This window comes from Parasteatoda tepidariorum, chromosome 2 (assembly GCF_982258835.1).
Source record: "Parasteatoda tepidariorum strain Cologne lab strain chromosome 2, Ptep-v5.0, whole genome shotgun sequence".
In the NCBI taxonomy this organism is placed as follows: domain Eukaryota; kingdom Metazoa; phylum Arthropoda; class Arachnida; order Araneae; family Theridiidae; genus Parasteatoda; species Parasteatoda tepidariorum.
Genome location: NC_141756.1, coordinates 82,258,837 through 82,283,547, shown reverse-complemented (window position 1 = coordinate 82,283,547; position 24,711 = coordinate 82,258,837). Strand labels below are relative to the sequence as shown.

Sequence of the window (24,711 nt, the reverse complement as noted above, 5' to 3'; positions counted from 1 at the left end):
AAATTTATACTATCACAGTTTTAATAAATCGTAATTTTTGGTTGTGATCGTAATTTTTGACAGCAATTATTTTTCTTTAAGAAATAATACTAGCGAAAAAAAGGAATTAATTGAACTTCCTAAGAAAAGCGAAAGAATAGAGAAGTTCCGAAATAGCTGGATGATTGTGAAAAATAATACCACTGGAACAGGAACGCTCCGAAATATTTTTTCTTTCATAACTATGTTAAAGTATGAATATAAAATTAAAAAAACTTTCAAATGTCGAGAAAAAAAAAAAAAAAAAAAAACGTGAGAAGCATGGAGTCGAAGAATGAGAAGGAAGAATTTTTTGCACCTTCGGTCGGTGAGCGATCAGTTACAGAGATTCGGCTTGTAGCTCATATGGAGCGTTTTGAATACTTGGATATTTCGGTATTCTTCGAATTTGAAATGAAATGAAATGAAGTGTTTGTATTCAGAAAATAATATATCAAGATTTTTTGTGTATTTAGATTAATAATGTTGACGTATTTGTAAATAAATATTAGTTAACTAAGAACCAATAATACATGCAAAATCATATACACAAATCAAAAACTTACACCTTATTTAAATTGCGATGGCTGAAAGATACAATCGGTTTCATGAAAATCGTGATTATGAGGTATGATTACCAAAAATTTGGTTCATAATCTAATGATTATTAACTAAACTTTATTTTATTAAAAAAAAAAAGTCTTTCTCGAAAACTTTATCAACCTTATAAGGCTGGTATATGTATCTATGCTTTATAATTTTTTCTTTTGTAATGAGCTGGGTCTTAAAAAATAATACCAGGTAAAATATGGAGTTTTGACTTGAGATAAAAATTTTTACTTGACGTAGTTTCATCAATATTAAATCAAAAATAAATTAAAGTATTACATTTTTCAACCTTTAATTTAGTTTTATTGATTTGTGTTGCTTTTTTTTTTAGTATCAGTTTTAAAGAGCATTGTAAATATGATTTAAGGAAGTACCTACCTACTATTCTCAAGTTTCTTTTACGATTCTCATAATTCTGCTCATAAGTCTGTGAGATTCTTAGATCTATTGTTAAATCAGTTTTAACGCTGCATGTATAGTTGATTGTATATTTTTAAACTGATGTTTTGCGGAGTTTAAAATCTAGAATGAAATTGATTCTGTGCTAAAATCCATACATCAACAAAGCAAATGGACCACATTACCAATTTTAGGAAGCTTTCTGAAAAGTGATCTAAGCCAAAATAAACGTCTTAATTTGGGGGATATTTCCGTTGCTTGATCTGTCCCGCCAACTACAATCGCCAAGGTGCTAGATAGATTTTAAACTTGCTGTAGATATTTGCCCGGGGGGGGGGGGGACTGCGCGTTATACCTTTCTAGTTGGTCCCTTATTGTGATGTTTTTTTTAGTTTCTCGCGGGCCAGTGTCTGAAAGTTTCCAAGACTTGTCGATAATTCTACCACAGATCACAATACAAAAATCTCCCCTTAATTTGGAGATTTCTGGGTAATATCTTTGCAAGAAACTATAAAAAATAACAGCCAGAAGGGGACTAGCTCGAAGTTTATAACTCATAGCCTCTCCATTGCAAATCTGACATTTTTAAAAGTGTTTGCAAGTTTAAAATTTTTGTGCCTAGGCTGTAGTTGTTGGCACAAACAGATACTGAAATGTCCTCCAATTTTTGGTATAAGATATTAACAACATTATAACCTGAGATATTATAAACTAAGATATGTATAAGACTAAGATTTAAACATTATAAACTAAGCTATTAACAGCATTATAAACTAAGATTTATAATAAATTAACAGTATAATAGATTAAGATACATTCATCAAAAGTAGAAAACTTCTTGATAAGCTCAATAGTCAAGCAAAAAGCTTTTTTCTAAAAATTAAGTATTGTAAAATGCTTTAAAGCATTATCATGAAATAAATAAGATTAAACGTTGCCTCTTTAAAAATAAGCCAATTAATTTAAACCGGAATATTAAAATAATCTGTGTCTAGTCTAAATGTTACATCGCTTATCATTGTTTTAGACATCAGTAACAGTTAATTTGATGTAAATCAGTTGAGTTTTTTTTAAAAAATCATTGATCTACATTTTTGCTTTTTGTTGGTTAAATGACTTCTTATATCATCAACACTGTAAAATTTATCATTAATATATTATTGTTAACTCAATTGTTAACTTTTGCTATAGATTTAAATATCTTTATATTCTTGAATTTTATGTTTGTAATGGTGCATGTATGTTTGTAATTTCCAAATTTTATTTATGTATCATTTTCTTATTCAAAGTTTTGTATATATTTTTAATTAGAGCAAGAACATTGACACCTACGATGATGGTCTTTTGGAGTTGGAGCAATCCTCTATGGCTCAACCAATTCCGGAGGTAATAAACTTTGAATTGCAATTTGTTCAGACAATTAAATCTTTGCATTTAATTGAAAAATTAGTGTATGTAATTAGGAATTTAAATTTGAATATCATCTGTAGAAATGTTTTAGATTATTTTAAAATCCAGCAATTGTTTATTTTACAATAGGCTAGATATTTGTTATATGAAGGCAATTCTTCACATTGCAAAATTTATAAACTTTAACAAAACTGTGTAACTCAAGATATGTTTTTTATTGTTGCAACAAGTATATTGTATTTTATGCAATTTTGATAAATGCTTCACTACTATAGTTTTTTGATTAATAAAATTTATAAAATATTCACTATTTTATTATAATTTTTGAGAGTTCATTGTATAACAATCAATGTTTTTAACCCCTTCCTTCTCGCTCCCGTGAAAATGACGGGGTGAGGTTTTGCCCTCTATTTCTCACTCCCGTTAAATTTCCAGGCTGGAATGTTCATTAGTAATGTGCCAAAAAGAATAAAACTAAATCATTTCTTTTGGCCGGAAAACATTTTATTTCTCATTATACACACCAGATGGCAGTACTAGGATATTTTTAAGGTAATTGTAGATAGTTAGTTTAATTTAAACTAGATGTAAAAAAAAAGGCACTTTTATGATCGTTTTCTTGAAAATTAACTGATCGTTAAGGGGTTAATGCTTGTTAAAATTTCATGTGATTCTCTTCATATAATACTAACTATTATGCATAAGATCCTTTTAGTACTATTTTTATTGCATTGTAGTTTTTATTTTAAATTTTTTTTTTGTATTGCTTATGTTTTTGTTTGCTGTGTGTGTTTAGGATAATTTAGGATATCAGTTACTACAGAAACAAGGATGGAGTTCTGGGAAAGGCTTGGGAAGAACTGAACAGGGTATGTTGTCATTTCCCATTTTAGCAATTGGCTGTAAAAAAATAATAAATAATAAAAAAAGTAAATAAATAAATAAGATGCTTTTAATAAAATCCGTTTTTGATATTATATATATATTTTGTGGTATGGTGCCAATTGGCATAAAAAATGCTTTTAAAAATATTGGATAAAATTAGAAATAAATAAAGTTTCATTTTGAGTTTAAAATCATTGTTTTCGTTCATTATTTATTGTTTGTAAATATATTTCCGACCAAATTTATATCTTTTGAAATGATATTTGAAACACTTATTGGGATAAAAACATTACTTCCTGAAGGTGATAAATTTTGTGCATAATACTTACTGCAATGCAGTTTGCATAATAAGTTTTTTTCCTGCCTATTATCAATCAAATTTATTGTTAATCTTATTTTATTTGTTTAAATGTAGTTCTAAATTAATATTTGTAAGAATCTGGAATTATAAAAATGTTTTCAAATACCTTAATTTTTTTTAATTAATTTTTTTAAATAGGCTTATTTGTTAGAATAACCGTATCCCTAAATTTTGTCAATGGTGTTTTTTAATTTTTTTAATTGATTAACTCTTTGTAAATTTTCTGTTAATTTTTAATTATGAGTTCATTTTCAAATATAGTGGGATTTTTGTAAATTCTATTATGTTAGATACTAGCTATTTATAAGGATTTGAGATATTAATTTGAAGCTCTCACCAGTTTATTAGAATCAAGGAAGAGCAAAAGTATAATTGGGAAGTTAGTTTTATGTAAATTCCTAAATAGTAAAATTTTCCTTTCAAATTTATCAAAAAAATTTAAATGATTATTTATTAAAATATTTTTAAATATTACTGTCAATCAACAGTATTATTTGTGGAAAACTCTATTTTTTCTTTTCTATTTATCCAATATACGTAAACAATATTTTTCGTTCAGCATTTATACCAGATTTTCATATATATATATATTTAGAAATTTAAAAAAGTATTTCTACATATATATTTGAGTTGGACACTCGTAAAATCGAAACTGCATCTTTAAAAAAAGGGAAAGTGAACACTTTGTCTAAACAGTAGAATATATTTTCAATATTTTATTTGTGCATGTATAAATCAATGATTTTTAATGTGCAAAAAGTCTAAGTATATAAAATATTGCTATTATGAAATGCTTCCACAAAATTAAATGAATGATTAGTGGATTAATCATTAATAATAAATGTTTTCAATATTCAAAATATCCTTTTCATAGAGTCCTTTTTGGGATAGACTAATTTTGGTTTTATGTCCTGATAATTTGTTTGAATTCCAAACTCTGCAATTTAACATTAGCAATTTGATTGCAAAATAAACTAAGCATAATAGTTTTATTTCATTATTTAAAATTGTGATATTTTATGATTTTTCCCGAAAGTTTGCGAATAGCTTGTTTCATGTTCATTTTAAATAATTATTCGTGCAAATATTGTTGTTATGCTTTGAATAACGACTATCAGCCATATCAGTTGTTCTTTGAAAAAAAAATTTTCGTATCATTCTTAACTATTTTCAATACCCTGATAGATAAACGGTCTTAGTTTCACTTAGTATTAGAGGTATAATGACTATCGATTGTGTATCTATTCTTCTAGGTTAGGGGTGCACAGCCTGCGTCCTGCGTGTTGAATGCGGCCTACCGTCTGTTAATGCGTGACCCGCCGGGACTTCCGAAAGCAATAAAAAGTTTCTTTTAATTTGGTTAACAATAAAACATTATAAATTTTCTTAAACTAAAATATTCAATTCAAATTTATATTACTCTAAAATGTGTATGGTTCTTGCACTTTCATTCTGTAAGCTTCTTTTTGGTTAGAACTTATATCCCCCCTAATATTTATGTATTATGTATATTTGATAAATTAATTATTGTGAAAAGTGGAAAAAGTTTTTTAAAAAAAGTATCAGTTTTTTTAGTTTTAAATAAATTTAAATAATTAAAAGCATTAAATTTTGCAAATATGTTATTAAGTTTATTGATAAAAATATTATGCGCTCAGAACACTAATATTTATATAAAAATTATCATATTTGACACAAACATGACTAAAAATGCGTGCGGCCCTTTGTTAATCTACCTGCTGTGCAAGTGGCCCTTCACTCAAAAATGTGCACCCCTATTCTAGGTAAAGCTCAGCGTACTGAGAATTATTTTTATGAAATATTTCAATCTAAAAGTTAGTTGTTCATTACCTTAGCAGATCCTTAAGGCATTCAATACACACTTTTTTTTCTTGAAAATGCAATGGTTAAAGTGTGCAATTCTTATTGAAATTGGCATCGTCTGCATTAGAATTTTAAAATATTACACTTTTTTCTTTATCACTTTGATAAATAAATTAAAAATTTTAACATTAAAGTGTACATTTTCAAATTTGTTATAATTTTTATATAAATGGAAGTGATTTATTTGTATGTATTTAGACCTTTTACCTGCTAATAAATGACTTGTCATTTATTTTATTACATAGGTACTTTACAAAATCAAATCTCTAGTTTTAAGTAACATGTTTCACAATTTGTTGCATTGTAATTTTTAGAGTTAAATAAGCTCTTTTGCTTTCATAGTTATTTCATGACACTCTAGGTCGCCTTGACCCACTTCCAATTGTGATGAAGGAAGACATCATGGGCTTTGGACGATGGGAAATGGAGGTAAGATCAACATGGAAAGGAATCTTATCGGCCCATTTTTACACTTGAAAACAAGAAAAAAAATACCCCTTTTTTATAACGATCTATGTTGATGCTTCCACTCATTATCTTCTTCATTTTTTTACTTATTTGTAAAATTTTTTTAAAACTATTGTGCACAGCAGTTTATGAATTCAGAGTAGGCAACTTATTGTTATAAAAATCTGAAATACAAAATTTGAGTAAACATATTTGTTGTGAAAACACAAACGATCCCATCTTATCCAAAAAATGATGTGAAAAATATGTATCAGAAACAATTAAAATTAGGAACGAAACTTGGAAAAAAATAAGTATAAATGAAAATTATATGTAGCATAAATAACTGGAAACCACTTTATAAATTAATGCTGAAATTGTAAAGTAATAATCGAAATATTTTTAATCAAAATCATTAAATGGTTTTTAGGATACTATTTGCATAAAAATGCTAAACATAGAATTATTTTGTTATTGATAAATTATCAAAATAATTAATTTATTAAAATGAAAAATATTTTTTGGTGTTTTTTTAAAAAAAGTAAAATTTTTTTAAAAATTCTGAAGTTTTAAAAATTATTGAGGGGGCATGTGCCCCCTTCCCCCAATGGTACACCTAAGTAAACGATGGATATTGAAGTCAAAATAAAGTAGTTATTCTCCCAAATTTGTTAAAAGCTATTGAATTTTCTATCTTTTGCATATTTTTACTTTATCTTTTTACTTAAACTAAACTAACTTCTATTATAAGGACTAAAACAAAATATTAAATTTTAAAGTATTTTTTTTTCCATGTTAAAATTTATTGTTTATATTCACATATTTTTCTAAATATTGAATAACCCATGATATTACAGCTATTCAAGATTTGTTTGTATCATTTTTTTAAAAATTTTTTAAAATTGGTTTGTTAATGGTAATCCTTGTTCATTTAATATTTTGATGCAAGCTCTTTGAAATAATTCTTGGGATTTCTGACACAGAAGTAGGTAGCAGAGACTTTTAATTGGATTATATTGTTGATTATTTACCATATATAGGTAATATGGCAAACTAAAATTCTGGTATAGATTAAATTAATGCAGGCTTGAGTCTGTTATTTAATAGCTAAATGCAATCAGTGTAATTATTATTTGTTTTAACTTTGTTTAATCGTTGATCTTACAGCAATTGAATTCAGACATTATTTTATAAATTTGAATTTAAAATGTATTTTTTTAAAGACTTTTATTATTTTGCTTTGCAGTTTTAATTTTATGACTAATTTTTTAAAAATTATATGTGTGGCAAGTTGGTATGCGACTTATTTTTTAGCTGAAATTTAACTGTTTTTTTAAAATTGTTTTTCAAAAATTAAATGTACTATGTAGCTTAAATTAAAATGCTTGTTTTGATTGCAAGTCAAATTTCATTGTATATTGATAAAAAGTTTTTTAAACATGCAGTATTTCCAAAATCAATTATAGAATATAATGTAAACCAGCTATTTTTCAAGATCACTTTCTTACCTGCAGAATTGCCAATTTATTTTGCAAATATACCAAAACTTTGATGTATAAAGTACTTGACTATGTTAGCAATAAAAAGATATTTTATTACCAAAAAATTCTATGTAGCAACTAAATTTATTCTTTAATATAGCTTTTAGAAACATCTTGTTATAGAATCGTATCAAATAATTCTTATCAAAAGATATCAATATCTACTTGTCTTGAATTGCAGAAAGCTAATATGTATTCAAAAAACGGATATCTTCATAAATATATAAGCTGTATTTAATTATTTTAATTTAACATAGTCTGCTCACAAACAAAGTAATTCTGAAATAATTAATTCATATTTTTAAATATTTTATTTTTACTATGCCATTTTATGTTTTAAATATACATTAATGCATTATGTACCAGGAGGTATCAAGTATTTCAATAAATATTCATATTGCTTTGAAGACAAAAAATTTTCATTCTTTTGAGATGTATCAAATATTTATCGAAAAGGGTACTATTTGCGTATATACAGGTACCAACAACTGTATATCATTTTAATTAAACCATATTTGCTTGCATTATCTATTCTTTATAGTTAAATTAGTAAGTAAAATGTTTTATTTGCTTTTTTAGTTAAATAATAATGTTGTACTTTGCTTGATTTATTAGTTTTGATTAGTTTTGTTTGATGATAGAATAGTTTTTTTAGACGTTGATATTAATATTAATGCATTATTTTAAAATGCAAAATCTCTCTACTTTATAAGGTATTGTGTGTTGACAAGTTTATGGATTATTCATATTATTTTTTGTTGAACCTAGTATGATAAGTATTCCGCGATTATAATTCTTGGTATATTAGTATTATTAAGATTTTAAATTTTGATATGGTTCATCATACATTATTTATTTCTATCGTTTGACGATTTCATAGATTTTTGCTGTCACTGTCTATTTTCAAGCTAATTTAATTTAAATGGCTGATTGAATTATCATTATTCCATGGGAAACAGGAAAAACTTGGAACTGTCAGGAAATTTTATTTTGACTCTAAAAAGCAGGGAGTACTTAAAAGTTTTTTTTAATTTTTATTTATTTATTTTTTTACAAAATCCTGGAAAATTTTTACATTATACCTTGAAAACAAATAGTCTTAGAATTGTCAGTAACAGTAATCAGTCATTGAGATTCAAGTTAAATAATTCTAACATCCATCACAAATATTTGTTGTAAAAATTTTACATTATGTTGAAATTTTTCCATCCTCATTCAATATTTTATTGCTCAAAAAATCAAATTTTTGACATTACGTATGGAAAAAAAAACAAAGCTTTCTGATGAGAAATTGCATAGTATAGATAAAATATGGCTTCTATTTTCATTGAAATTTTCCTGATATACCTGGAAAAGCCAGAGAATTTTTTTCTGAAATTGAGTGGGAACCCAGTTAAAGGTAATAATGAAATTGGATGTAGTAATAATACAGAAGGCTCGTCTTTGAACGCTCTGCCCACTAACTCCGACTTTACATTCACACTTTTCTTAAGCATTAATATTTTCCTCAAAAACACAGAACATTTTGTGTATAAAATGTAGCTTTATGTAAGAACGTTTTATTAATCTGTTAATCATAACAAAAGATTTGAATGCCTAGATTTGAAAAATTATCATCTGCACTTTAAAAAACTTATTCTAAGATTACAAATTGTGTCATGAATGAGAAGAAATAAATGAGAAGTAATTGTAATTGTTGACTAGGCTTCTAACAATTCAAATAAGGAATGGATTTTATCGCTCTTTAATAAAAAAATTTTATTCTTAAAAATTTCATTATAAGGTTTAAGATTTATATCCGGCAGCGTGTAATCTCTTTTTTTTATTTTTTATTACTATTTTTAATTGACATTTACTGAGGCCAGAGCTCATAAATTAATGATATCATGATGGAAATTTTTTTTTCTGCGACAATGGATATTCAGAGCAAAAAAAAGCTGATAAATATCTCAAAAAAGACCCTTAAATTTGTAATAAGTTTTGAACAAATTGGAATTTCAGAACAAAATTTGTGACATATTGGCAAATAAAATTTGTTCTTTTAGCACATCTTTCAGCAAGTTCAAAAATTAGATAATTAATGTACAAAGCTGATTTGAATGTGTTTATGATCTAATTTTTTTCTATTTAGAGCGGGAATCTAAAACAATCATTTGTTTTACGCACCACTTTAAAGGAAAATTTTGAAAAATATTCAATTTTGTAACTTTAAATAAAGATGGAATTAGCTTTACTTATTTTTAGCTTTTTTTTTTAACATTGACTTAAACATGTTGAATTTTAAAATTGTTTTAATACATCTAGTTATTAGTACTTATCAGTGTAACTAAATCAGTTGAATAGTTTAAGAGAAATAAATATTCAAAGGTTATTTAAGACCGGAATTAAGAGAAATAAATAACATTTTTGAATATTTCATTTCTTATTCAATTGATTTCATAAAAATTTTAGATTGCGACATTTTTATTGTGATTTTAAAAATTGGTTCAATCAGTTAAAAATTGGTGTTATCAGTCTGAAAAACATAAATTTTTTTAAAGTTAATTACAACTGCAACTATTTTTTTGCAAATGTAGTTAATAACTGCAACTATTATTATTATTTTTTTTTTAAATTTATGATTACAAACAACTATACAAACTGTAACCACTACTTAACTACTTTTAGGTGCTAAATTTAGCTGGATGTCTTTAGAAGATAAATAATTTACTCTTATGTTCATAATAAAAGTTGTTTATTGAAAGGATTATCCCCCTGCAATTTTGTGAAAAAATTTACTTTGAATAATTAAAAGATCTTTTTTTTTTCATACTTTAACTTTTTATGTCTTTTTTGACAGTGAATATTTTTAAAAAAGAAATATTAGAAAATTATCAAATATTAAGGATTTTATTTAGTGTTTAAATATCAAGTTTATTTAACTGATAAGTGGAACTAATTGAAATCGATCATCAAAATTCTTAGTGCATCTGCTGATGATCTTATATAAGATTTGCACTAATCACACTCAAAAAATTATGTTTGTACCCTATTTCTTCACTAAATTAATTTTAAAAGTAGTTGCTAAGAATCAATACAAACTAGTGTTTTTTTTTTTTTTTTTTTTTTTTTTTTTTGTATTTACAATTTTTAGCATGAAATTATCTTTGCATAAAAAAGTTTTATGTATGAGTGAAAAGATAATTAGTTTCAATTGAAAATATGGTGCTGAGAAAAATCTCAAATTGGAATCAGATGAACTCAAGACTCGGAGGCAGGCTTAAAAAGAGATGATGCTGCAAAAAATCTTACCATTAGAAAAATTATCAATTGGAAATCAAAGCCTAAGAACTGTAAGGTTTGGAGCAACATTGTTCCACCTGTGAAAGTCTACAATAGGCTGTTGTGCCATAAAAGAAGATGAAATTTCAAAAATAATACAATTGTAATCTACCTTAATTTTTTTAGATGATCTCCTTAAACTATGAAGTTAGCTTCATAGTACATAAAAATCCAACGATTAGGTCGAAAGTGATGTGATGGTTTGCAACTTTTTTTATTTTATGCACTGCAGACAATTATTGTACACAAAAAGTAAAAACTATTATTATATTTTTTTCTTCTGTTCTATTTTGTGTATGTATATATGTATTTGTTTGTGTATGTATATGTACAAGAGTTGGACAGAGTAATGAAAACACTTCTATACTAACTAATTTTTTCATATTTTGCGAGAAATATTTAGAGAATAATTATTAAACTTTAGAAGTGTTTAAGTCATGTGATTTCTCATACATATCAGCACAGTTTTAGAGGTTTGCTTTTTTAGAGGCTTGCAAGCTTTTAGAGGTTTGTGAGACTGGCAGTAAATTACTAACGGAAAAGAATGTTTTTGAACACCCTATGCCAAAAAATACAGTGAAAAGCTTGAAGCAAGTCAATTATGTTGATTATCATATGAAATAACTGCACAAAGTTTTGTAAACCTAACTTAAATATTCATGGATAGATGGACATTTTTGTGGAAAACCAAATTTTTTTTGACTTATGTTTTCTTACTATAACTGCAGAAATATTCAATAAAATTAATCAAAATTTTTAGAGTAACTTTTAATTAATAATAAAAATATGATTTTAAAATTTGAAAAAAAATTTGTAAGATATAAGTATTTAAAGTAATCCTTTCATATTACTCATGCACAGAAAAATTGTTGAATTTTTTTTAATCATAAATTTGTTTAGAATTGAATTGTATCTTAAAGAAGTCTGATTTAAGTATCTTGGAAATGTAAAAAGTTTCTAGAAAATTTTTATGTAGCTTTTATATTTTTTTTAATCAAAAGCTCTAAATGATAAGCGTTTTTCCACAAATTTCATTTTGTATCATAAAACAAAGTTTCATAACCAATGCTCTCATAAATGATGCTCCGAACTACAAAATGTGATGGTATTATGAAATAAAACATTATTTAATAAGGTGTGGTCCTATATTATGCCGAATCTTGTTTAATAGTAGAAAATTAAATTCTTGTTTAATAGTACAAAATTAAATTTGTGGAAAACCCCTTATCATTCAAAACTTTTTTTCCAATTGAACGAAAATTACTTAGAAAATTGCTCCACTTTTTTTATTTTTAAGATATACAAATTGGACTTTTTTCATAAGTTACCAAGTACGATTCTAAACAAAATTAGGAAGGGGAAAAAAGTTAAATACTTTCCATACATGCACAACATGAAAAGATTACTTTAAATACTCGTATTTTTCACTATTTTTAACCAATTTTTTTCAAATTTGAAAATGACATTTTTTAATAATTAAAAATTACTCTAAAAATTTTGTTTAATTTTATTGAATATTTCTGCAGTTATAGTAAAAAAATGTAAGTCACCAAATTTTGTTTAATTTTATTGAATATTTCTGCAGTTATAATAAGAAAACATATGTAACAAAAATTAGTTTTTTATAAAAATGTCCATATCTTTTATGAATATTTAAGCTAGGTTTATGAAATTTTATGCATGCAGTTATTTCATAAGATAATCGACGTAATTGGCATAAGCTACAAGCTTATCGCTGCATTTTTTGGCATAGGGTGTTCAAAAACATTCTTTTTTATTTATAATTTATTGCTGGCCCCTCAAATCTTTAAAAGCTTTAAACTTTATTGATTTGTATGAGAAATTGCATAACTTAAACACTTTTAAAATAATTCATATGTGTGTGCATATATAGTCAAAAGAAAGGCCTCATTCTTAGTAATTAAAATATTATAAAGAGTTATAATTATTAAGTTGATTGGTTTCATATTTATTGTAATTGTTCTTGTTTATCTACTTATATAATTTCTATTGTTAGTTTGAAGCAAAGCTTTGCTTTAGTTGCTCTGTTGTGTCCTTAAAATAACAGAATGTGAAATTTTATATACTTTTTTTTAATGTGCTTAGATGGATTATGCAGATGAAACAACTGAAAAAAGAAGAGTTTTAGAAACTGAAAAACAAGATACTGTTGAATTGCAACAAAAGTATAAAGTAATAACCCAATAATTGTATTTTCCCAAATTATTTTATTTGTACAATGAGCTGCATTTTGGAAAGTATTAACAATTTTAAAGATTCTATAGATATTGTTTTCCCCCCCAAAGAGATTGGGAGCAGTTAATTTCTTAGGTTTAGAAAAATTTAATAATTTAGGATTTACTGTGGGTAGCTTGAACTCTGAATTTTGTGTCTACATTACTACTTACCTACTTAGTGAAACTCTTTCGTGATCAATTTTAATTAATCACCAATGTTTAATAACTGACCCAAGTATTTTACATCATAAGTTCAACATTTGTTAAATGAATTACAAGGGCATGATATTACAAGTAACTATGATGTTCAACTTTTACTAAGATTGTCTTTATGCAAATAAATTTTACAATACAATGGGAAAAACAAAAACATTTTTGACTAATATCTTATCATAGTATCAACAGTTTATTTGTCAAGACAAGGCAAGGTTTCATTCTCTGAAAACTCTTCAAAATTGAATATTTCTTTTAAATCACGGCAAGTTGTTTGAGTATTTTCGTTTATTTTTTTTCACAATGTTACGATCAAACATGAAGGAATTTTTTTTGTTTCTTAATTAAGATCATAGATAAGCTACATCATAGATTTTAATTTGACTCACATAACCACCAATTTACTGGTTTTCAATAAAATTAGAAATGCTAAGATGAAACAAATCTGAAACTTAGTCCATTAATTAGAAATAAATATATAATTCTTGAATTGATTAACAGGTTGATCTTTTCAGTAGTCAAAATAAGTTTTATAAAAACTTTTTTCATCCGTATGTACACAACGTAATTTGAAACATTTTGGACATTCAACCATAGTGTTCTTGTTTGAGAGCTTTCGTTTTAAAGCATAATTTATTAGGGATACAATCTGACATAACATTCTATTTTTCCTAAAATGGTAGTCCTGTTTTTTTTAGGCTGTACAAGAAAAAGAGAAAGCTGTTCAAGAAGGTTTAGCTAGTTTAAAGGCTAATTTTTACTGTGAGTTATGTGAGAAACAGTATTACAAATATCAAGAGTTTGACAATCACATTAATTCTTATGATCATGCTCATAAACAGGTAACTATTTGTATTTTGATGATTTAAAAATTAATGATTTAATTAGCATGTTATAGTTAACACAGGCAATAAAAGAGGTTATTGAATGTAAAAATATTTGTATGAATTTTTTTGGTACAAATCTGTTTTGGAGGTTTGTAACCAACTCATTAACCACAATTCCTATATTAGCTACCTATTACCGTAGTATTAGTAGTACTTATTTTATTTTATAACTGTCGTTAAACAGTCCACCCAATTTTGAGTTTACGGCTACCAATGTTCAACACGGTAGCCTTGTAATTTTGAACCCAATCCAGAATGCAAGGGAACTTCTGGATCAAGTATTTGAAGAAATTTGCCTTCTTGGAAGACTTTTTGATGTTCACATTTGCGTTACATAGAGAGGAAAAATTCCCACTGTTAGCCTAACGGCAAGGGGACTCTAACCCATGATCTGCCGACCACTGAGGATATTTTATATCAGCACTGTGGTCAGTGTGAGCTGGGTGGGGAATTCGTATCGACCAGTCATCACTGGGATCAGTAGTACTTATTATCACAATTAACTAAGTATCGCTTGCATTAATAGTAGCTTAGCAATTTTATTACAGCTTACTGAAATAGATTAGTACCTCAGTGTACCTATTAGTACCTCCTATTTTAGCTCTACGGTGATTTGAAAAAATAAAAAAGAATGAGCATACTCAGACCATTCTTCTTGATTTGCTGAAATATTTACTTTAAGATAATTTTTTGAACTGTTGTGAAAGATAAAAAGTGATAGCAAAATTGTTGCACATACAGAAAATAGTTATTTGTTTGGAAAGAGCTTCGATCTAAAATCATCACCAAGAAAATAATTAAGGCTCAAGAGAAATAGGCAGCTTTCAACTAACTCTAAAATAAGTAGCGAAAATGAGAATTAAGATTTAAGGTATTAGAAGTATAAAATGTTCTGAATCGTATCACAAAAATTGGAGAGACATGCATTTGATAAATTTATTTATGCATATTGAAGTCTCTATTTTTCATTATTGAAGCTTACTGAAATGTCGACAGGATAAACGTAAATAATGCATGTATGCTAGAACCGAATGCATAGCATTTTTTAAAAGTGCTTATGTTTTAGTTTCCGCTTTTTTATGACCTTTAAAAGTAGGTAATATTCATTGGGTGTTTAAAAAAAGAGCCTTATTTTATCTTATTCAAAAAACGCTATTTTTTCTTTACCATACCATTTTTCACCATGAATTAATAATAAAGTATTGTTTTTACTCTGGGGTTATTCATCTACAATGCATTTTGGTGTACCATAGTCCATATCGTATGGAAGTGCCATAAATTTAAATAATGGATGAATTAGTTGCAAATTTTAACACATAATTACTAATCTGTTTGGGGTAATCAAAAAGTTCATTTGTTCTATTTCATAGTTTTAAGAGTATTTGTTCTATTTCATAGTTTTAAGAGTATTTGTTATCTTTTTTAATCATTTTTTATTTTAAAAATGTTTTAATTTTATTTAATTATTATTTGATACAGTTTTGGTATTCAGATTTATTATATAGATTATGAGTAAAAATATTGTTTTTAGTAAGATTAGTTAATATATTCATTTGTAAAGTATATTTTAAGAGTAAAAAGCTTTATTTAAAAGTAAAAAAACAATCATTTATCAACATTTTATCTTATTTCAAGATTCCTAGGTTATAGTATAACAAAGTGATGATTTTTATTATTGTTATTATTATAACTTTTTTCAGCATCAAAGTTGTAAGTCTGATTTTCGCAATATGAACCATAATATTAGGTGTAGAGTTTTTAAAATTTAATTTTGAGGAAATAAATAATTAATTCTTATTTTGTAATAGAAAAAAAATGCTAAAACAATAAATTTAAAATGATTTTAAACCTTTCCTTCATGCAACCATTACTTGCTGGTATCCTTTTAAATTATAATACATTTATTCATTATGTGAATTTTTTTTTAATGTAATTAAAAAAAATTTTTTTATAGCGTTTAAAAGACCTCAAGCAAAGAGAATTCGGCCGTAATGTGGCATCTAAGTGGAGAAAAGAAGACAAAAAGAAAGAAAAAGAGGCCAAACGACTGCATGAGCTTGCAGAAAAACGTGCACAGCTTGCTGAAATGAGGTTTGTTCACTGTTATACCCTAATTAAAATTTTTGTAAGCTTAAAATGGATTGCAGAAGGACATATTTGTAGGCATTCATCAGCAACAAAAAAAAAGCAATATGATTTTTGTAATTGTTTTTCAAGTTTGTAATGAACAAAGGTATAGCATATAGTTCTCCTATAACTGTATCTTCAATAATGTAAGTTCTAATTATTTATTGCACTAAAAAGCATGTCATACTGGCTATTTCATTTATTGAATTCAATAAAAAGCAATGAGTTTTGCTTATTTTTACAAATAATTTAACCAGCTGTAAAGCAATGAGATTCCTGGAAATATTAAAACTTTCTTATTCTGGTATAAGGTTTAGAACATATAGTTATCTTTTTTTTAGTAATCTTTTTTTCCAGTTAGAATTTATATTACATAACTTGCTTTCTAAAGAATCTCATTAAGTATGCTTTCTAAAAAAAAAAAAAAAAAAAAAACTAAACTGAAATAATTTTCTTGTAATTTAAAAAATATTTTCTCATAGTTTAAACTAGTAAATATTGTCTACTGAGATATTTATTATAAGTTATAATTTCAGGGGTCCAATTGAAATGGGAACTGGTGAAAATTTCATACCTGGAGGTGGTTTTATGATTGTTGATGAATGTATTGTTCAGCAACCTTTACCTAAAGATGATGGTGATTGTACTTATTCTCCAACACACCCATCTGAAGATGTTAGTGATCCGGGTGAAGAGCTAATGGAAGACAGTAGGCATTCAGACAATCCTTACTCTAATTTAAATTTTGCATTGGACAACAACTTGAATTCCTTTGATTCTCACATAACAGAAGAAGATCAACAAATCGATAATTCCTATCCTATTGAAGAACCAGAACCTAATTCCGATTCTGAAAGCTGCCAATTACCGGAACCGTTATCTTCTAACGCTGAATTTCCTGTACCAGATGAATTGTGTGAAGAGGAAAAGCCTCCTCTTGAAGAAATTGAGGAAAATCACGTAGATACTTCTGAGTGGTCTGACCTTTTCCTAAATACTATTTTTTTCTCTCCTGACGATGTGGATTTACCACCTCTTCCTGGAATGTCTCTTCCTATGGAAGCAGAACCTCCTTGTATTGTTAAATTAGAAGAACAAGACAAAAATGAGCCTGTCTCTAAAAACATTTTAGAAATTCCGGTTGAAACCAAAGAGGAAGAAAGTGTTGTAGAAAGCATTCAGTCAGATTTGAATCTACCTCAAACTGAAGACACTTTTGTACCGAAATCGCTAGTCTTGCTGGGGAAAGCTTTAGCTCGAAAAAGACTTATGGCATTTTCTCAAAGTTTGAAGTCGAATGCTTCTAATTCTGATTCTAATTCTGGAAAATCTAGTGCTCTATCATTCAGTTTATCTAAAAAAGCCAATCAAAAAGTTAGTGCGGGTGTTGTTGCAGTTTTTAAAGAAGAGGAAGAAGATAGTGGTATGAGTAAAGAAGACGATGTTCAGGCTGAAGAACCACAAAAAGAGACTGAACAAAAAGCTGAAGATGACAATCAGCAATCTTCTTCAAAATCTGAAGTATCTGAATACCCTATTCGTCCACCTGAAGTATTTTCCAAGAAACCAAATTTTGGATTCCTAAAGTTTGTAAAAACTGATATGATTGAAGGCTCTGAAAAAAGTGCTGGTGAAAACAGTCCATCAGAAAAGTCTGATGAAAAAGTGCGCGATAGTAAAAGCTCGAGTTCTAAAAAAAGAAGATCTGATGAGGAAAATTTTAAAAATTCTGATCGAAATTATAAATCCCGTGAGAGAGATAGGAGAAAATCTCTTGAACGACGAGATAAGTCTTCGGAGCGTAGGGACAGATTATCAGATAAGAGAGACAGGTCTTCAGAACGAAGAAGTAGGCACACAGAAGGAAGTTCAAAATACAGAAGAACAGATTATTATGATAGAAGGAGATCTCCTAGCAGAGAAAGAAGACGAACTCCTGAAAAAGATAAACGTTCTTATGAAAGGCAAAAAAGGAAAAGGTCTGTAGAAAGAGAGCAGAGATCACCACATGAAAGAGAACGATCAAGAAGGTCTGTAGATAAAGAGCCAAGATCACCACAGGAAAGAGAGCGATCAAAAAGATCTGTAGAAAAAGAGCAGAGATCACCACAGGAAAGAGAGCGATCAAAAAGATCTATGGAAAGAGAGCGACCAAAAAGATCTGTGGAAAGAGAGCGATCGAAAAGATCTACGGAAAAAGAGCAGAGATCGCTACAGGAAAGAGAACATTCGAAAGGATCTGTTGAAGAAGAGCAGAGAGCATTGCAGGAAAGGGAGCAAACACAGCCATCTTATGAAGAAGAGCAGAGATCGTCACAGGAAAGAGAACAACCAAAACCCTCTCATGGCAAAACAGATGATAAAAAGGATCTTAGTAATATTCGAAATAAGCATTCAGATTCTAAAAACATTCAGAAAGCTGATTTAGACAGCAAAAATACATTTGAAGTTAAGAAGAAAATTATTGAAGAGGCACATAAAACGGTCATGGAATTAAGTGAAGATACTAAAACAAGCTTAACAGATGTAGAAGCTGAAACCAAACACACATTTGAGGAAGAGAAATCAGCTTATGCATTTGCAGGATTTTCTTCCAGTTTTGTGGAATTAAAAGAAGAAAGTTCATTAAACAGAGACTGCCCTAGTGTGAAAGCAGATTTTGGTATAAAAAATTCTGTGGACCCTCTTGATAAAGAGGATTCTCTTGGAGATTCCAATATATCTTTTAAAAGCAACCATTCTAACGGTAGTTCAGATTTGTCTCATACTATTAGAGAAAAAATTAGTAGCATTAATGATTATGCTAAATCTAAACATAGTAAGAAAATAGCATTTCCAATAAAAACTGGTAATAAATTAAGTAGTAATGAAAACTCAAAGCAAGATGATGACCAAAATTCTGTTAATTTATCTAGTGTTGTTGAATTGCAAATGACGGATGAATCTAAACCCAGTAAAAAAAGTTCAGCAAAGAAATCTGTTCAGGAAGAAACTATTCATGATCTTACTTCTAACGAATCACCTCAAACACAATCCCATAAGCTGAAAAAAGCGAAATCCAAAGCTGTACCACCCGTAGGGAAAAGTACTAAACACCCCAAAGTGAAATCCAAGATTAAAAAATCATCACATAGTAAAAGTAAAACTGATAAATTTTTGATGAAGATGCTAAGAAATAAAACTTTCAAGAAGTTTTGTTCAGAAGCTGGTCTCGACATCACTGATTCTAGTACAAAATTTGAAGACACTATTCGTGTGATGTACAAAGTGATGAATGAAAAGAAAAAAAAGAAGGAAGTTGTTAAAACCAGTTCCTCCTCCAGCAGCAGCAGTGATTCAGATAATGATAGTAGTAGTAGTAGTTCAAGCAGCTCTTCTGATGCTGAAAGTAGCTCATCAAGTAGTAGCTCTTCGAGTTCTAGTGCTGAAGAAAAGAAAAAAATTAAAAAGAAAAAGAAAATTGCTAAAACTGCTATTCCTACTGAAACTGTAATTTCTGATATTCCAGAGAATTCAAAAAGCTCTAAATTGTGTATTGATTCACCAAAAAAAGATGTAGCCACTGTTGTTCCTATTCCTGTAAATAAAGTTGTGAAACTTTCTTCTGATAAAAGTGACAGAAAAAATAAGTCCATTGTAGAATCTTTTGAAAATTCTAAAGAAAAACTAGAAATCGATGATAAAATTACATTGCAAAAATCCGAAAGTAAAATCTCTACACAATGCGACTTACCAGACAAATCTGAGGAATTAAAAATACACGAAGATTGTGTAACTAAAACTACAGACGAGTTTGATTCCAGTGTAACTATTAAACAAGAAGCCACTGTTGAATCACATCATACTGAAGATAGTGCAGCAAAGATAGTTACACCTACCTCTGTATCAACGCTTAAAGATAATGTGAAAATAAAAAAGAAGAAAATAAAAGACGAAGTTTCCGAAAAACTAGAAACTGAGTCTAAAAAGAAGCATATGAAGCATTCTGATGATGGTGCGATTGAAAAAACGAAACTGAAAAAGCAAAAGCATGACGCAGAGAAAGAACATAGTAAAAAAGAGAAAAAATTAAAATTGGATTCTAAACTGCATAATAAAGAAAAAAAGTTGAAGCTTAAATTCCATGTACGGTACACAAAAACAAAGCCACCAATTCAGTATTGTTTTAACAGAACTACTGAAGATACCAAAGCTGTTTTGAGTAATTCCAGCTCAGAGCATAGTGATGCTTCTCCTCCTGCTATTAAATCATTGTCAGCTCTTGATGCTCTGAAGACTTGTTACGCTCAAGTAGAGAGCCCTACTTTGAAATCACTAAAGTATGATACAGATTCGACTGTTGATTCTTCGACAAGCTACAAAAGAAACTTAAAAAGCAAAAAATCAGCTAATAAAGCTGATCAAGTTGGTGTGAAAGCTGAGAAGTTGGATTTCACTGCTGCAAGTTTGACTTCAAAAGATGTTAAGGTTAAAGAAATCGCTCCACCTATAAAAATCAAATCCAAATGGGACACTGATTCAGACAGTAATTCTGGAATGGAATGGAGTCCAGAGTCAAATAGTAATTCTTTGACTGTTGAAGAAACCAACCCAGTTCAGGAGAAAGATCGACAAGACAATAAAGCTAAAACTGAGGAAAGTGATAATCATGAAGGTTCAAGCCATGCTTTAATTGTGACTGAAGATAAAAAAGACTCAACCGTAGAAAAAATTTCTCCTCAAATATCACATGTTAGTAATTCAGAAGAAATAAAAGATGAACCTCAAAGTCTTCTTCCAATACCGACTGAAGTTCCTGATGCTAAACCACTCAAGACACTAAAAAACAATGCTCCAATTGATATTAAATCCGAAAGTTCACCTAATTTGATTGAAACTTCTTGCCATAAGGATGCTTCATCTTTGAATTGTTTAAAACAGGCATCCGATTCATCTGTTGTCAAAAAACCTGAATCGTCCATTATATTGGAAACAGATGAATTATCAGAAAGTCGGAATTCTGAATCAACGATTCATAATCAAGCTAATACTTCAGGTGAGAGTACTGTTCTAAATTCTGAGTCACTTGAAACAAAAGAACCATTGTCAAGTGATTTGAACTCTGAATATGATGAATTTATGAAATTGCTAAACTTAAACGGATCTGCTGGTGATATTAATATATCAAAAAATATTAGTGCAGATAAACATCCTGTTAAGTCTTCAGTTGGTATTATTTACCGTCACGCTACTAAGATAAAAGGTGAAATATTTCCTTCATTAGATACTATTCCAAAATCTACAAATTCTTCAGTAACTATGAAAGCACTGGTTGAAAATTTGGAAGAAAAGAATTGTTCTACTGAGCCAAATGTAGAAATTAAGCATTCTCCAGAATTTGCCGAGATTGAACAAGTTAGTAATTTAGACCGAAATGAAAATAAAGTCAAAGATGATCTGAATCAGCATCAGGACAATGAAATGATCATTGAACAATTAGCTTCTGATTCAGTTACTATTTCTAATTTTGTTGATACACAAGATGTATACTTCAAAGTAGGTGATGAATGCATTCCTAGTCAAGAAATGAAACAGATTCAACCAACACTAAAAATCCAGTCAGTAGACACTGAAAATCAAACTTCAAATGTTATAGCAGAATTTGTAACTTTGCCTAACTGTGCTATGATTGAGCAAGAAAGCATTAAAAATGAAGAGCTTAAAGTAGACGACATGCCTTTTCCAATGAATGAAGATACATCAGATTCTTGTTCAGCAGTTCCTCTGTCAGACCAGCTATCTAGTTCTTTTCAGAATGTAACACAATTTAATGAACAAAACCAGAGTGCCACACAATCTGTTGAAGAAAAGAAACACAAGCGTAGTAAACGAAGCAAACACTCGAAATCTAAGAACAGGTATTCTTCTCCTCCTCCTCCGCCACCACCGCCTAAAAAAGATAAGACACAATTATCAAAAACCAGTGCAACAATTTCTGAGAGTGTTACTAAAGAAAATGTCATCATTAGTAGTGATAATTCTCAAGTTTCTAGTCTTTCAAACAGCCTAAACAACGATCAAATACCCGCGATGAATGCATCACAAGATGTATTTGCCCAGGCAGAGGCACAGTCTCATTGCATAACTCAAACTGAAAATATCTCTAATAATTCTCCATCTCTGAATGTAAATAATCTTACAAAAACTTATTTAGAATACATCCAACAATTACAGTTACAACTAATTTCATCTGGATTTACGAATTCTGGAGGAGAGAATGCTTTAGCAGCGCTATTGCAATCCTCTCAGACAAGTGATGTTGCTAAAATGCTAGCTAATTATGTGAGCATGAGTTCTGCTCTCCTTGCTGTCAATGCAAAAAGTGGTAAAGGAATCATTTCACCTCAGGATAAAGCTGTCAGCAGCTCTGTAGTGGATGTTTCAACAGCATCGACATTGGATACCAGTGAAGCTGTGTCTTCATCTGCTGAAATATCTGATCAAAGTTTAATAAGTCCTTGTAATGTTCCTCTTTCTAAAAAACTATCAAGTACAGAATCTAGTTCAACTAATCTTGAAAATATTCTCGTTTTTTCTTCTGAAAAGAAAAGGAAACACAAAGAGGAGCATAATAATGTTTCAGGTAACCCCTTAATTGCTGTTGCATCATCCACATCAGCTCCTTCTGGCTTGATTGCTCCAAAAGCTGGTATTCTAGTGACACCATCTAGAGATTCTGACGCCCAACCCAAAAAAAGTGTTACCTTTGCTGATGGTATACCACCTACTAAAGATTTATTTGTTGGTGCCATCTCACCGCCACCCCCTCCTCCACCTCCGAAGGAACGTAGACATAAAGTGAAAGTAAAACATATACGTAAAGTAGAGAGGGCGAGCTCTCCACCTCCTCCTCCACCACCACCACCACGGTCACCTCCTCCACCACCGCCTCCACCAGGGAAACCAAAAACGGCTGTTGCTGTTCCAGTTCCTCAAACAACAGTGGATGCTTACCAGCAATTACAGACAGTGCAGCAATTGGCGTATTCTGTTGGCCAAGTGCAGTGCACTGTTAATGCACAAGCTACAGCTTATACTGTGCCTTATGCTTATTCTGGCAACTATCCATTGTACACTGCTGCTCCCCATCATGCTGTTCCACCACAGTATTCTTACCCCCCTCCTCCTCCCAACTCACAAGTTTACGTAAATCCTCCCATGCAAGTACCATATCCGTATCCACCACCAACCGCAACTCAATTGCCTGGATATCCTATGCCACAGCAGCCTCCCGGCCCTTCCCAACAATAATGTGCATTTTTCTTTATTTGTGATATATTCTAGAAATAAATAATGAATCATCCGACTACTATGGTTTAAATACTCATTCAATCATCAGAAATCATTGTATCATAATTTGTTAATAAATAATCCATTTATCATTCAACCATCTAATTAATTTTCATGTCTCTTTTCGCAATAGATTCACATCCTGTACATTATTCATATTCTCATTTTCGATGTTTGCATAATCGTTTGTTATCGATGATAAAAGTAGCTGTGTGGTGATATAATCGATTTTTTTTTTTTTTTACTTTCGTATGCTTTACGTATTGAAAAATACAATCATATGTAGTATTTTTCACAAATTGCTACTTTAAAATAACTGTTATTAATAATATTCAAATGAAATTTAATTATTGCATGCATTATGTAATTGTCACTTTTATAACAAATGGTATATAAGCTTTTGTTTTAATATTACTGTCATTTTTTATTAATGAAATTGCAGTAAGCTTTGAAAAAAAAGAAGAGAGATCAGTTAAGTTATTTCAGTTGTTATTGTTTGCAGTATAAATCTGCTTTTTGAAAGAGAAACACAAAATTTATGATTGGTTTATTGCTTTTTGGATTGGCATTTGGTAAAAAAATTTAGGGTTTTTGGTTTGGGGCTATTAGTCAAGAATAATAAATTAGTTTTCAAATGACAAGGAACTAATATTAGGTTCAATAATAGACACTATCTTTTTATCATTGTTTGAATTTAAAAATGTATTCCTGACAGTTATTACTCTTGACTGGAACTGTTATTGGAATCAATAGTTAATACTGTCTTTTATCTTTGTTTAAATTTAAAATATATTACAGACAGTATAAGTTACTGCAATTGTTGATTTTAAAAAATTTTACTGATTGTACAAGTCACACAAAAAAATTGGTTTTGTTATTTTTTATTGTATTGTAAAGTATTTTTTTAGGGCTAACTCTTTATGTTAAATCTGAAAGATGTATAATTTGTTCCTTGCATGACTTTCTGATTTTATGTTCTACACATTTTAATTTTTTTTGTACAGATTTGCTTGATTTAATAATAAATTGTGATTAGAGTGTTA

The 24,711-nt window shown here is 28.7% G+C and overlaps 1 protein-coding gene across 4 annotated transcripts; it reads left to right on the top strand.

The window, feature by feature from the left end:
• The first annotated feature begins 429 nt into the window (after positions 1–429).
• On the top strand, positions 430–24,711 carry LOC107445296 (uncharacterized). 4 transcript variants are annotated; one of them, XM_016059656.4, is made up of 8 exons: positions 430–646; positions 2,338–2,412; positions 3,233–3,305; positions 5,928–5,995; positions 12,982–13,068; positions 14,024–14,167; positions 16,167–16,303; positions 16,876–24,711. In XM_016059656.4, exons 1-8 carry the CDS (start codon positions 602–604, stop codon positions 23,627–23,629), a joined length of 7,383 nt encoding a protein of 2,460 aa, XP_015915142.3. In that variant the 5' UTR covers positions 430–601; the 3' UTR covers positions 23,630–24,711. The 4 variants fall into 4 exon arrangements, with proteins under 4 accessions (XP_015915142.3, XP_015915146.3, XP_071033847.2 ...); XM_016059660.4 differs by having other exon boundaries at positions 5,909–5,995; XM_071177746.2 differs by lacking the exon at positions 12,982–13,068 and having other exon boundaries at positions 440–646.